The sequence below is a fragment of the Bufo bufo genome, chromosome 5 (assembly GCF_905171765.1).
Source record: "Bufo bufo chromosome 5, aBufBuf1.1, whole genome shotgun sequence".
In the NCBI taxonomy this organism is placed as follows: Eukaryota; Metazoa; Chordata; class Amphibia; order Anura; family Bufonidae; genus Bufo; species Bufo bufo.
In genome coordinates, this window is record NC_053393.1 from 553,940,732 (window position 1) to 553,953,453 (window position 12,722).

General features: G+C 49.6%; 1 protein-coding gene across 1 annotated transcript in view; it reads left to right on the plus strand.

The window, feature by feature from the left end:
• The window catches only part of PTH1R (parathyroid hormone 1 receptor), a 197,624-nt gene that overhangs the window by 120,423 nt on the left and 64,479 nt on the right, over positions 1 to 12,722 (plus strand). The window contains exon 2 of the mRNA XM_040431510.1: positions 6,787 to 6,883. Within this exon, the coding sequence (XP_040287444.1) occupies positions 6,787 to 6,883 (97 nt within the window). The remainder of the gene's footprint in view (positions 1 to 6,786; positions 6,884 to 12,722) is intronic.

Below are 12,722 nucleotides of genomic sequence, written 5' to 3' on the forward strand. Positions count from 1 at the left end.
ACTGTGTACATACATTACTTATCCTGTACTGATCCCAAGTTACATCCTATATTATACTCCAGAGCTGCACTCACTATTCTGCTGGTGCAGTCACTGTGTACATACATTACTTATCCTGTACTAATCCTGAGTTACATCCTGTATTATACTCCAGAGCTGCACTCACTATTCTGCTGGTGCAGTCTCTGTGTACATACATTACTTATCCTGTACTGATCCTGAGTTACATCCTGTATTATACTCCAGAGCTGCACTTACTATTCTGCTGGTGCAGTCACTGTGTACATACATTACTTATCCTGTACTGATCCTGAGTTACATCCTGTATTATACTCCAGAACTGCACTCACTATTCTGCTGGTGCAGTCACTGTGTACATACATTACTTATCCTGTACTGATCCTGAGTTACATCCTGTATTATACTCCAGAGCTGCACTCACTATTCTGCTGGTGCAGTCACTGTGACCCCAGTATTATAACTTACTAAACCTCTTGCAAAAGTGGCTACAGCCTAACGTGCTGAGTCCCACGGCTATGGTGAATAGACTATTGGCTGATATGTTCTGGAGGGCTCTGCCACCCTCTCTCCAGCACTGGATCGGCCAGGTGTCTCCTGGCAACGCCCTAGAAATGGTGGACCTGGTGGAGTGCTACGAGGCTACTAAGACTGTTACAGGGGGTTCTTTTGGGAGGGGGGCAGTCAAACCCCGTAAATCTCCATCCCAGACCCAGCGACATGTACCAAACAAACCCACCCTGGGTGTACCCTATACGGACCTGGCTCTGATAGTCTGCTGGCGGTGTCAGGAGCCGGGCCATGTAAGAGCTGACTGTCCTCATCAGGTGGAACCCATGGACAATAACTATGGCTACTGTCAGTCGCTATATGCCAGGAGGCTGTGTGCAGCAGGTACCCCAAAAACTCTAAACCACCTGTGCCAGGTGGAGGTCGGAGACACTCCAACGGAGACTCTGCTGGACTCAGGGAGTCTGGTGACCCTAGTAAGGGCTCCCCTGGTACGGTCAGCAGAGTATACTGGCCGGAAAGTCGGGGTCATGTGCATCCATGGAGACTTAAAAGACTATCCCACCGCCCTGCTGTCTCTAACCACAGTGGCCGGCAGATGGACTCACGAAGTGGCAGTTGCCCCAAATTTACACTACGAACTTATAATAGGGAGAGACTTCCCGGGCTTCCCAGCACTGTGGCCTGCTATGAGAGTGACTGATACCCATGAGACAGGGGTAACCCTAGCAGAGTGGCCCAGCTCAGGGGGGAGACCAGAACCCTGGGAACCTGAGACCGAAAGGCCAGCGGTAGGGGTGACCGCCACTTCGGTGGAAGAGGGGGAGACAACCCCGCTAAGTATGATGGTGGGAGACCTAAGTGTCTCCGGGGATAATTTTGGTACCGCACAACGACGGGACCCAACCCTATCCCACGCCTGGGAAAATGTGTTAATAGTAGATGGTGAACCACAACAAGCAGGGGCAGAGTCAGTGTTTCCCCATTTTGTGGTTCATCAGGAGATGTTATATCGGGTAAACCAACTACGGGGTGAACCTATTGAACAGTTGGTGGTCCCCAAGGCTTTTCGCAAGCTTGTGTTAGATCTAGCCCATCAACACGTTCTCGGAGGTCACCTGGTGCTGCAGAAAACTCAGGGTCGTATTCTACAGAGGTTTTACTGGCCCAGGAGATTCGAAGAGGTGGAAGAGTTTTGTAAGTCTTGCCCGACTTTCCAGATAACTAGCCCCCAGCCACATTTCCGTAGTCCCCTAGTACCTCTCCCGTTATCGAAGTACTGTTTGACCGAATAGCTATGGACCTCATAGGCCCAGTATCGAAGTCCGCCAGAGGGCATCAACACATCTTAGTCATTCTAGACTACGCCACTCTGTACCCGGAGGCGGTGCCACTGCGACATACCTCGACCAAACTCATAGCTAAGGAGTTAATGGAGATCTTTTCCCGAATAGGACTACCTAGAGAGGTTCTGACCGACCAAGGGACCCCTTTTATGTCCAAGGTCATGAGGGAACTCTGTAAGTTGCTGCACATAAAACAGCTACGGACGTCCGTTTACCATCCGCAGACGGTCTGGTAGAATGGTTTAACCAAACATTAAAAAATATGTTGAAAAAGGTAGTGTCTAAAGATGGGAAGGACTGGGACCTCCTTCTTCCCTGTCTCATGTTCGCAGTGCAATAGGCACCCTAGGCCTCTACTTGGTTCTCGCCCTTCGAACTGCTATATGGCAGACACCATCGCGGTCTCTTGGATGTGGCCAAAAAAGGGGTGGGAACAACAACCCACTCCACAAAAAAGTGTCATTGAGCACGTTACCCAGATGCAAGATCGGATAGAGACATGTCAGGGAACATATGGAGGCAGCTCAACGAGCCCAGAGTCGGGTCTATAATCGGCGGGCTCGGGTCCGGATCTTTAAGGCCTCTTTCACACTTGCGTTGTTGGGATCCGGCATGCACTTCCGTTGCCGGAGGTGCCCGCCGGATCCGGAAAAACGCAAGTGTACTGAAAGCATTTGAAGACGGAACCGTCTTCCAAATGCTTTCAGTGTTACTATGGCAGCCAGGACGCTATTAAAGTCCTGGTTGCCATAGTAGGAGCGGGGAGCAGGGGAGCGGTATACTTACAGTCCGTGCGGCTCCATGTGATCACGTGATCCATGCGCTTGGGGCGCCCTGACGTCACTCTGGAGCGCCCGGGGAGCCGCACGGACGGTAAGTATACTGTTCCCCCGCTCCCCACTACACTTTACCATGGCTGTCAGGACTTTAGCGTCCCGGCAGCCATGGTAACCACTCTGAAAAAGCTAAATGTCGGCTCCGGCAATGCGCCGAAACGACGTTTAGCTTAAGGCCGGATCCGGATCAATGCCTTCCAATGGGCATTAATTCCGGATCCGGCCTTGCGGCAAGTGTTCAGGATTTTTGGCCGGAGCAAAAAGCGCAGCATGCTGCGGTATTTTCTCCGGCCAACAAACGTTTCGTTCCGGAACTGAAGACATCCTGATGCATCCTGAACGGATTTCTCTCCATTCAGAATGCATTAGGATAATCCTGATCAGGATTCTTCCGGCATAGAGCCCCGACGACGGAACTCTATGCCGGAAGACAATAACGCAAGTGTGAAAGAGCCTTAACCTGGGAGATCAGGTTTTGGTTCTGGTGCCGACCGTAGACAGTAAGTTCCTTGCTAGGTGGCAGGGACCCTACGAGGTAATCGAGAAAATTGGAGATGTAAACTACAAGGTACACCAGCCAGGGCGGCGAAAGCCGGAGCGGGTTTACCATGTAAATTTACTCAAACCGTGGAAAGATAGGGAAACCTCTACAGAAGACAGCCCGCGGCCGGGTTTTCTAGGAGAAGAGGTTCCAGCCCCTCTGTCTGATGCAAGAGAGGCGGCTGCCACAGTCAAAATTGCTGACCGCCTCTCCTCTAAACAGGTTCAGGAGGCCAGGGAGTTCGTTAGTCGGAACACGGATGTGTTCTCGGACCTCCCTGGATGTACTTCCATAATCCAGCATGACATTGTCACTGAGTCCAATTAAAATCATACCGGGTGCCCGAGGCTCGGCGACAAGAAGGAGGTGCAGCTAATGTTGCAGCTAGACGTCATTGAGGATTCAAAAGGTGAGAGGGCCAGTCGTATAGTATTGATACCCAAGCCAGACGGGGCATTGCGGTTTTGTAACGACTTTTGAAAACTTAACAGGGTTTCCAAATTCGATCCATATCCCATGCCCCGGGTGAATGAGCTCATCGAGAGGTTAGGACAAGCCCGGTATTTTTCTGTTTTGGACCTCGCGAAAAGGTATTGTCAGGTGCCCTTAACGGAGGCTGCCAAAGAGAAAACTGCTTTCATCAGGCCTGAGGGGTTGTATGTACAGTGGCCAGGTGCGGGTGGATAAGATTCTGTATTTGTCGTGACGCCAATTGCAGCGTGAGCAGGGTATTATCCCAGGGCCCTTCCAAGGTGTTATAACGCACGTCCCAGATTTGGAATGCCAGAGCGGTGTAATGGCCGATAATGTCTCTGTAGAGTAGTGGGAATTGTGTCACGGTGTCTCCTACCTGGGTACGGCCGGACTCCTGGCTCCTGGCTCACTTGCAATATATTTGAGTGTAGTGATAGTAGGAGTAATAGAGGAATTTTGCAGAGTAAATGATGTCCAGACCATTAGATGAAGTTCAAACATTTCTTTACTGAAGAAAACTTGTATCCAAACAGTATACAGCTTTGGTCCCAGCAGGTTTTAGCAATCATTGGCAGGAATAAATGCTTCTGCTTCATATGTGGGGAGCTTGCAGGATAAGTCATCTGCTTGGTAGCTCTGTAACTGTGACAGGAATTAATCTGCACTTATCTGGTACCTTCTGCTTCGTGGGGACAGACTAGCTGAGGAGGAATGGCTTCTCCTAGGTCTCTGGACTTAACTCACAGATAGATTCTCAGGGGATGCTTTCTTCCTGGAACTCTGGAGGTTGTAGTTTCTGCTTTCTTCATCCAGCTGAGGCTGAAGGTGCTCAGACGGGGAATATGACCAAGTCTCAGACGAGACAAGGTCCTTGCTGTCTTCCCTATGCAGGGGTAAACTCCACTCTGTTTCTAACTGGTTTTTCCCTCCCTTGCTGCAGGAAGACGGAATAGTCCACCTCTCTTTAGCAGGGGGGCAGAATTGAACAGACTATCCCTACCAATGATGCTGCCACCTGCTGGTGTATCTGGAAAATTACAAGAACAATTGCATTAAACATGGATTTGTATGCACATTTGTGGAAGACATGAGCAAAATCACATCAGATGACAGTATAAAGCTCTTAGAAGCTAGAGGCGTGTAGTAACACAACTCTGGGGTGTTACATATCAATATAAGGTCTCACCCCTTGGTCTTCATGGTGCCCCCGCCACTTTTCAGCGACTAATGGACATTGTGCTTCGTCCACATCGTCGGTACACTTCGGCTTAACTGGACGATATTGTCATCCACAGTACCGACTGGAATAGTCACCTGCCCAAAGTGCAGGCTGTAGTGGACTCCCTTCGGAAGGCTGGAATGACCGCTAACCCCAAAAAAAAGTGCAATAGGGTTAGAAGAGACTAAGTACCTGGGGTATGTCATTGGGCGCGGAGTCATCAAACGCCAAGTGAACAAAGTAGAGGCGATAAGGAACTGGCCCAGACTTGTCACCACTAGGCAAATAAAGTAATTTCTGGGAATTGTGGGCTATTACATGAGGTTTGTTCCCCACTTTGATACTCTAGCCGCGCCCTTGACAGGGATCTTGAAGGGACGAAAATCAGTGATGGTTCGCTGGGATGATCGGGCGGAAGAGGCTTTTGCCACTTTGAAGTCGGACCTGTGCGGGTCACCGGTTTTGGTGATGCCCGACTTCAAGAGGGAGTTCGTGGTACAAACGGATGCCTCCGAAGTAGGCCTCGGTGCTGTACTCTCTCAGGAAGTCAATGGGGAGGAGCATCCCGTTGTCTTCCTCAGCTGTAAGCTCACCTCAGCGGAGACCCGGTACAGTATAGTGGAGAGAGAGTGCCTGGCCATCAAGTGGGCACTCGAGTCTCTCCGCTACTATTTGTTGGGGAGAAAGTTCCGCCTGGTGACCGACCACTCCGCTCTCAAGTGGATGAGCCAGGCCAAGGAGAGGAATGCTCGGGTCAACCGATGGTTTTTGCCTCTGCAGAACTTTAAGTTCTCGGTAGAACACAAAGCAGGGAAACGCAGGGAAACGCGGATGCCCTGTCCCGGGTGCATTCTCTGGCGTTTGTTCACCCCCTCAGGGTTGAACAAAGGAGGGGGGTATGTGACACAGTGAGGGGTTGTGTCTGGCAAGGCAGGTATTTTCCTCCCAGCATGTGCGGCTGGGCTGGTTTCCAGCCAGGTGAGGTCAAATACCAGACCGGAGTTTAAGTGCCAGTCCAGGTTTTGGCAGCACCTGGCTGTCCTTAAATAGGCAGCTGGGCTCAGCAGAGATGTCTCTGTTTTTGGGATCTGAGGCTGGGGAAACAGGCCCCCTAAAGCCTGCTGTGGACTACTGCCAGCAAGGTGACTTGTGTTATATGAACTTTCCATTGTGTGTGAGTTAACACCAAGACTGCAAAGTTACTGCTGTTCTGTGCAATTGCCTCAAGTGTGAATAAACACTAACGTTTTGAGTTAAGAACTTGTATTTTGCCTCTGTACTGCGCCCGCTAATCCTGTCTACCAGATCGAATCCTCACACTATCCATCCAGGTCGGGAGGGTTTCTTCTGTATTTTCGGGGCATATTGCAGGTTTCGCAAAGGACGTTACATTTCAGCAGAAAACAATAGATTATTCCGGGAAAATATCTACATGGAAATTCCACTTCTTTCTGAACCGCTCATCTCACTTGCACTTTCCTCTTGCACAATCTTCTCAATTATTGAGCAGTCTGGTCGGCATTTACAGTAAAGTGTTCCAGGGAAGTAATAAAACTGCTCCTGTCATTGAATGGAAACACAGCACCACACTCAGGGACATGCAGAACAGGTCAATGCTTTCCAGCAGCACAGAGGATTTCAGGAGAGGATTGTGCTTTGCAGGGCGCTGGTGGATGGAGATGTGGCAGTGGGTAAATAGTATGCAGATTGGAGGATTGTGCTCGTCTTGTGGAAAGTCACAGACTGGAAAGAGCAGACCTCAGCAGCACAGAGTATTTCAGACATGTGTAAAGCAGCAGTTAATGCTCAGTTCTTGACTCCACGTCCTTTGTTTCTCTCCAGGTGGATACCGATGATGTCATCACCAAAGAGGAACAGGTTTACCTGCTTTTTCTAGCAAAAGGAAAGTGTGAACAGCACCTGAAATCTAAATTGCAAGGTAGGTCCCTGGTCCGTGCAATGTGCTGCAGACACCACATAGGACGGACACCTTGGGGATGTGGGGGCACTAGACTACCCGCCAAAAGCAGTCACATGCCCCCCAGACACTACACAGGACGGACACCCGGGGGGAATGTAGGGGGTACTAGACTACCCCCCAAAAGCAGTCACATGGGGATGAGATGAACATACAGAAGCTCCAGATCTTAGTTAATACTTGTAATACCCATGACATAACTTCTTTTCTTACAATTCTGCATTACACAGTCCCTCTGTTATTCCTTCTGGAAATGTAAGAACTCACAGCTTGTCGATACCATTCTTAGTTTGCCATAACCAGCAATGACCGGAGAGTGTGGAGGGAAAAGCCCCTTTAATAGAAAGAATGGTAACTGCCAATTGTCAATGTACTCTTGCATTTCCTGGAGGATTAACTGAGGGATGACGCAATGGAGAATTTTCAGAAAAGCTGCTCGAAGGCATGCTGTCTAAATAATTAGATGAGTTTTTCACTCATTTTCTTGTATCTGTTTTGATGAGCAGAGAACCTCGCGTGTTGTCTGAGGGGACGCAGTTGTGCATCGAGCGCGGCCTTTCTTCTCCCCTCTGTGAGTCCTTGTGGGATTTCATTTGTCTCCGGGTCGATCAGGATCCGGCTAGAAAGCCTCTTCCCCTGTGATTTCCAGTCTGTAGGATAGAGACTGCGCCAGTGATTACTGACTGATCCTTTCCAGTCATTGATCAGAGGCAGACCAGGGGCAGCAGTGGGGGCAGCACCGGGGACAGCAGTGGGGGCAGCAGTGGGGGCTGCACCGGGGACAGCAGTTGGGGCAGCACCGGGGACAGCAGTGGGGGTGGTCCTGGGGGAAGCAGTGGGGGCAGCACCAGGGGCGGCACAGGGGACAGCAGTGGGGGCAGCAGACATTCTCATCACTTAAATCTCACTGACATATTCCACAGCGCTGTACAGACATTCTCATCACTATATATCACTGACATATTCCACAGCGCTGTACAGACATTCTCATCACTTATATATCACTGACACATTCCACAGCGCTGTACAGACATTCTCATCACTTATATATCACTGACACATTCCACAGCGCTGTACAGACATTCTCATCACTTATATATCACTGACACATTCCACAGCGCTGTACAGACATTCTCATCACTTATATATCACTGACATATTCCACAGCGCTGTACAGACATTCTCATCACTATATATCACTGACATATTCCACAGCGCTGTACAGACATTCTCATCACTTATATATCACTGACATATTCCACAGCGCTGTACAGACATTCTCATCACTATATATCACTGACATATTCCACAGCGCTGTACAGACATTCTCATCACTTATATATCACTGACATATTCCACAGCGCTGTACAGACATTCTCATCACTTATATATCACTGACATATTCCACAGCGCTGTACAGACATTCTCATCACTTATATATCACTGACATATTCCACAGCGCTGTACAGACATTCTCATCACTTATATATCACTGACATATTCCACAGCGCTGTACAGACATTCTCATCACTTATATATCACTGACATATTCCACAGCGCTGTACAGACATTCTCATCACTTATATATCACTGACATATTCCACAGCGCTGTACAGACATTCTCATCACTTATATATCACTGACATATTCCACAGCGCTGTACAGACATTCTCATCACTTATATATCACTGACATATTCCACAGCGCTGTACAGACATTCCCATCACTTATATATCACTGACATATTCCACAGAGCTGTACAGACATTCTCATCACTTATATATCACTGACATATTCCACAGCGCTGTACAGACATTCTCATCACTTATATATCACTGACATATTCCACAGCGCTGTACAGACATTCTCATCACTATATATCACTGACATATTCCACAGCGCTGTACAGACATTCTCACCACTTATATATCACTGACATATTCCACAGCGCTGTACAGACATTCTCATCACTTATATATCACTGACATATTCCACAGCGCTGTACAGACATTCTCATCCCTTCTATATCACTGACATACTCCACAGCGCTGTACAGACATTCTCATCACTTATATATCACTGACATATTCCACAGAGCTGTACAGACATTCTCATCACTATATATCACTGACATATTCCACAGCGCTGTACAGACATTCTCATCACTTATATATCACTGACATATTCCACAGCGCTGTACAGACATTCTCATCACTTATATATCACTGACATATTCCACAGCGCTGTACAGACATTCTCATCTTTCGCTGTCCCTAGGAGCTCACAATCGAAATCCCCTACTACTATGTCTTTGAAGTGCGGGAGGAAACACACACAAATACTCCAGTGATGCACGGCACCAGTGCTAACCACTGATCCACTTTACTGCTTTTCCTGCACTCTTCCTTCCTTTTCACTTCTTTTCTCTCTTCCTTTATCACTTCCTTCTTTCATTTCCTTCTTTCCATTGGTTTCTTCTTTTCACTTTCCTTTCTTCTTTCCATTTTTCTTTCCTTTTGTCCTTCTTTTGTTCTTTTTTTCACTTCTTTTTTTCCCCCCTACTTTCCTTCCTTCCTTCTTTCACTTTCTCCCTTTCTTCTTACCCCATATCCTTCCTTTCTTCTTTCTTTTTCCATCCGTCCATCCTTCCTTCCTTCCATTTTTTATTTCACCTTTCTTTCCTTCCTTCTTTTACTTCCTTCTTTCCTTCCTTATTCCCTTCTTCTTTCCATTCATCATTCCTTTCGTCCTTCCTTTTTTACTTCTTTCTTTCCTTTGTTTCTTCCTTCTCTCACTTCCTTGATACTTTCCATTTCTTCCCCCCTTCCTTCTTTCCCTTTTTTGCTTCCTTCCATCTTACTTTCACCTCCTTCCTTCTTTTTCTTCTTCCTACTTTCACCTTCTTCCTACCTGCTTTCCCTTCTTTCTTTGTTTCCTTCTATCCATCCTTCCTTCTTTATTTCTCTTCCTACAATTTTTCCTTTATTTTACCATGTGTTTTATATTTTATAATAATTGATGTTTTCTTTATGATAAGTAAATATTAATAACAGAGGAGCGATGGTTACTGTCGGGCCACATGCAGATGGTCAGTTTTTTCCTGCTCTTACATAATTTTCATGTAATTGAATTCTTATTACATTTATATATTATGTAGCATTAAATTTCCTTTTATTTTATGTTAACTGTCAGTGAATGGAAACATTATCAATTACATCTAAAAGGCTGAAAACCATTGTTTCCAGTCCAGACAATCCTCTAGGAGGTAAACACACCAATAGCAAACATCTCTCTCCTGTCCTGGTACTTTGTTACAATGTATCAGTGCAGATATACAGTGTATCCCTGTGGAGTCCAGGCTGTCTATAAGCTTTAAAGAAGAGCCTGCACCCCTGCAGAGCATCTCACTATAAACCCGCCCCCACCTGGCCATCTAAGGGTTAAGAGAGGACCATGCACTACAATTTATCTACGATGGAATAAAGATGATGCAGCGTTTTAACCTACTATGTGCTGGACCTTTCTTCTGTTTCAACTACTGAATAGCACCTCACTATAACCCCACCCTGCCATCTAAGGGTTAAGAGAAGAGCCTGCACCCCCGCAGAGCATCTCACTATAAACCCGCCCCCCCCATCCGGCCATCTAAGGGTTAAGAGAAGAGCCTGCACCCCTGCAGAGCTCCTCCCTCAAACTTCTTCTGGCTGCAGAAGGGTTAAGAGAAGAGCAGCGTTAGCGGCTTTTTATTGCTGCCGCTGATTCTCCCAGAACAAGCTGAGTTTTGTACCAGGCTCCTGTCTACACCTGGCGGGGTCACTTCAGAGAATTCTTTGTACAGGACGTAATTCATGATACCAGATTTCACAGCCTTAATATAAACACAAAGAGAAGAATCGCCATTTACCGTGCCCGAAGACGCCTGCCTCACGCCATAATGACTGGCACCCAGCTTTTCCAGGCTCCTGAATGGTGGCCATATTGTCATCACAAATCCCTGCCACAAATTTTACTTCTATTGATTCTGACAAATATAAAAGAGACTGACTGTAAAAGAGGGGTGACTACAACCTATGGTCCTCTGGTCCTGGCAGGTGTGGGGTCGATGGGTGTGAGGCCGGTGGGTGTAGGGTCGATGGGTGTGAGGCTGGCAGGTGTGGGGCCGATGGGTGTGAGGCTGGCAGGTGTAGGGTTGATGGGTGTGAGGCTGGCAGGTGTGGGGTCGATGGGTGTGAGGCTGGTGGGTATAGGGTCGATGGGTGTGAGGCTGGCGGGTGTAGGGTCGATGGGTGTGAGGCTGGCAGGTGTGGGGTCGATGAGTGTGAGGCTGGCGGGTGTAGGGCCGATGGGTGTGAGGCTGGCAGGTGTAGGGTCGATGGGTGTGAGGCTGGCTGGTGTGGGGTCGATGGGTGTGAGGCTGGCGGGTGTAGGGTCGATGGGTGTGAGGCTGGCAGGTGTAGGGTCGATGGGTGTGAGGCTGGCAGGTGTGGGGTCGATGGGTGTGAGGCCGGCGGGTGTAGGGTCGATGGGTGTGAGGCTGGCAGGTGTAGGGTCGATGGGTGTGAGGCTGGCAGGTTTGGGGTCGATGGGTGTGAGGCTGGCAGGTGTAGGGCCGATGGGTGTGAGGCTGGCAGGTGTGGGGTCGATGGGTGTGAGGCTGGCAGGTGTAGGGCCGATGGGTGTGAGGCTGGCAGGTGTGGGGTCGATGGGTGTGAGGCTGGCAGGTGTGGGGTCGATGGGTGTGAGGCTGGCAGGTGTAGGGCCGATGGGTGTGAGGCTGGCAGGTGTAGGGTCGATGGGTGTGAGGCTGGCAGGTGTAGGGTCGATGGGTGTGAGGCTGGCAGGTGTAGGGTCGATGGGTGTGAGGCTGGCAGGTGTAGGGTCGATGGGTGTGAGGCTGGCAGGTGTAGGGTCGATGGGTGTGAGGCTGGCAGGTGTGGGGTCGATGGGTGTGGGACTTGTAGGTGTAGGGTCGATGGGTGTGGGACTTGTAGGTGTAGGGTCGATGGGTGTGGTAGGGTCAATGGGTGTGAGCCTGGCAGGTGTAGGGTCGATGGGTGAGAGGCTGGCAGGTGTAGGGTTGACGGGTGTGAGGCTGGCAGGTGTGGGGTCGATGGGTGTGAGGCCGGTGGGTGTAGGGTTGATGGGTGTGAGGCTGGCAGGTGTAGGGTCGATGGGTGTGAGGCTGGCAGGTGTGGGGTCGATGGTTGTGAGGCTGGCAGGTGTAGGGCCGATAGGTGTGGGACTTGTAGGTGTAGGGTCGATGGGTGTGGGACTTGTAGGTGTAGGGTCGATGGGTGTGGGACTTGTAGGTGTAGGGTCGATGGGTGTGGGACTTGTAGGTGTAGGGTCGATGGGTGTGGGACTTGTAGGTGTAGGGTCGATGGGTGTGGTAGGGTCAATGGGTGTGAGCCTGGCAGGTGTAGGGCCGATGGGTGTGAGGCTGGCAGGTGTGGGGTCGATGGGTGTGAGGCTGGCATGTGTAGGGCCGATGGGTGTGAGGCTGGCAGGTGTAGGGTCGATGGGTGTAAGGCGTGAGGCTGGCAGGTGTAGGGTCGATGGGTGTGAGGCTGGCAGGTGTAGGGTCGATGGGTGTGAGGCTGGCAGGTGTGGGGTCGATGGGTGTGGGACTTGTAGGTGTAGGGTCGATGGGTGTGGGACTTGTAGGTGTAGGGTCGATGGGTGTGGTAGGGTCGATGGGTGTGAGCCTGGCAGGTGTAGGGTCGATGGGTGTGAGGCTGGCAGGTGTGGGGTCGATGGGTGTGAGGCTGGCAGGTGTGGGGTCGATGGGTGTGAGGCCGGT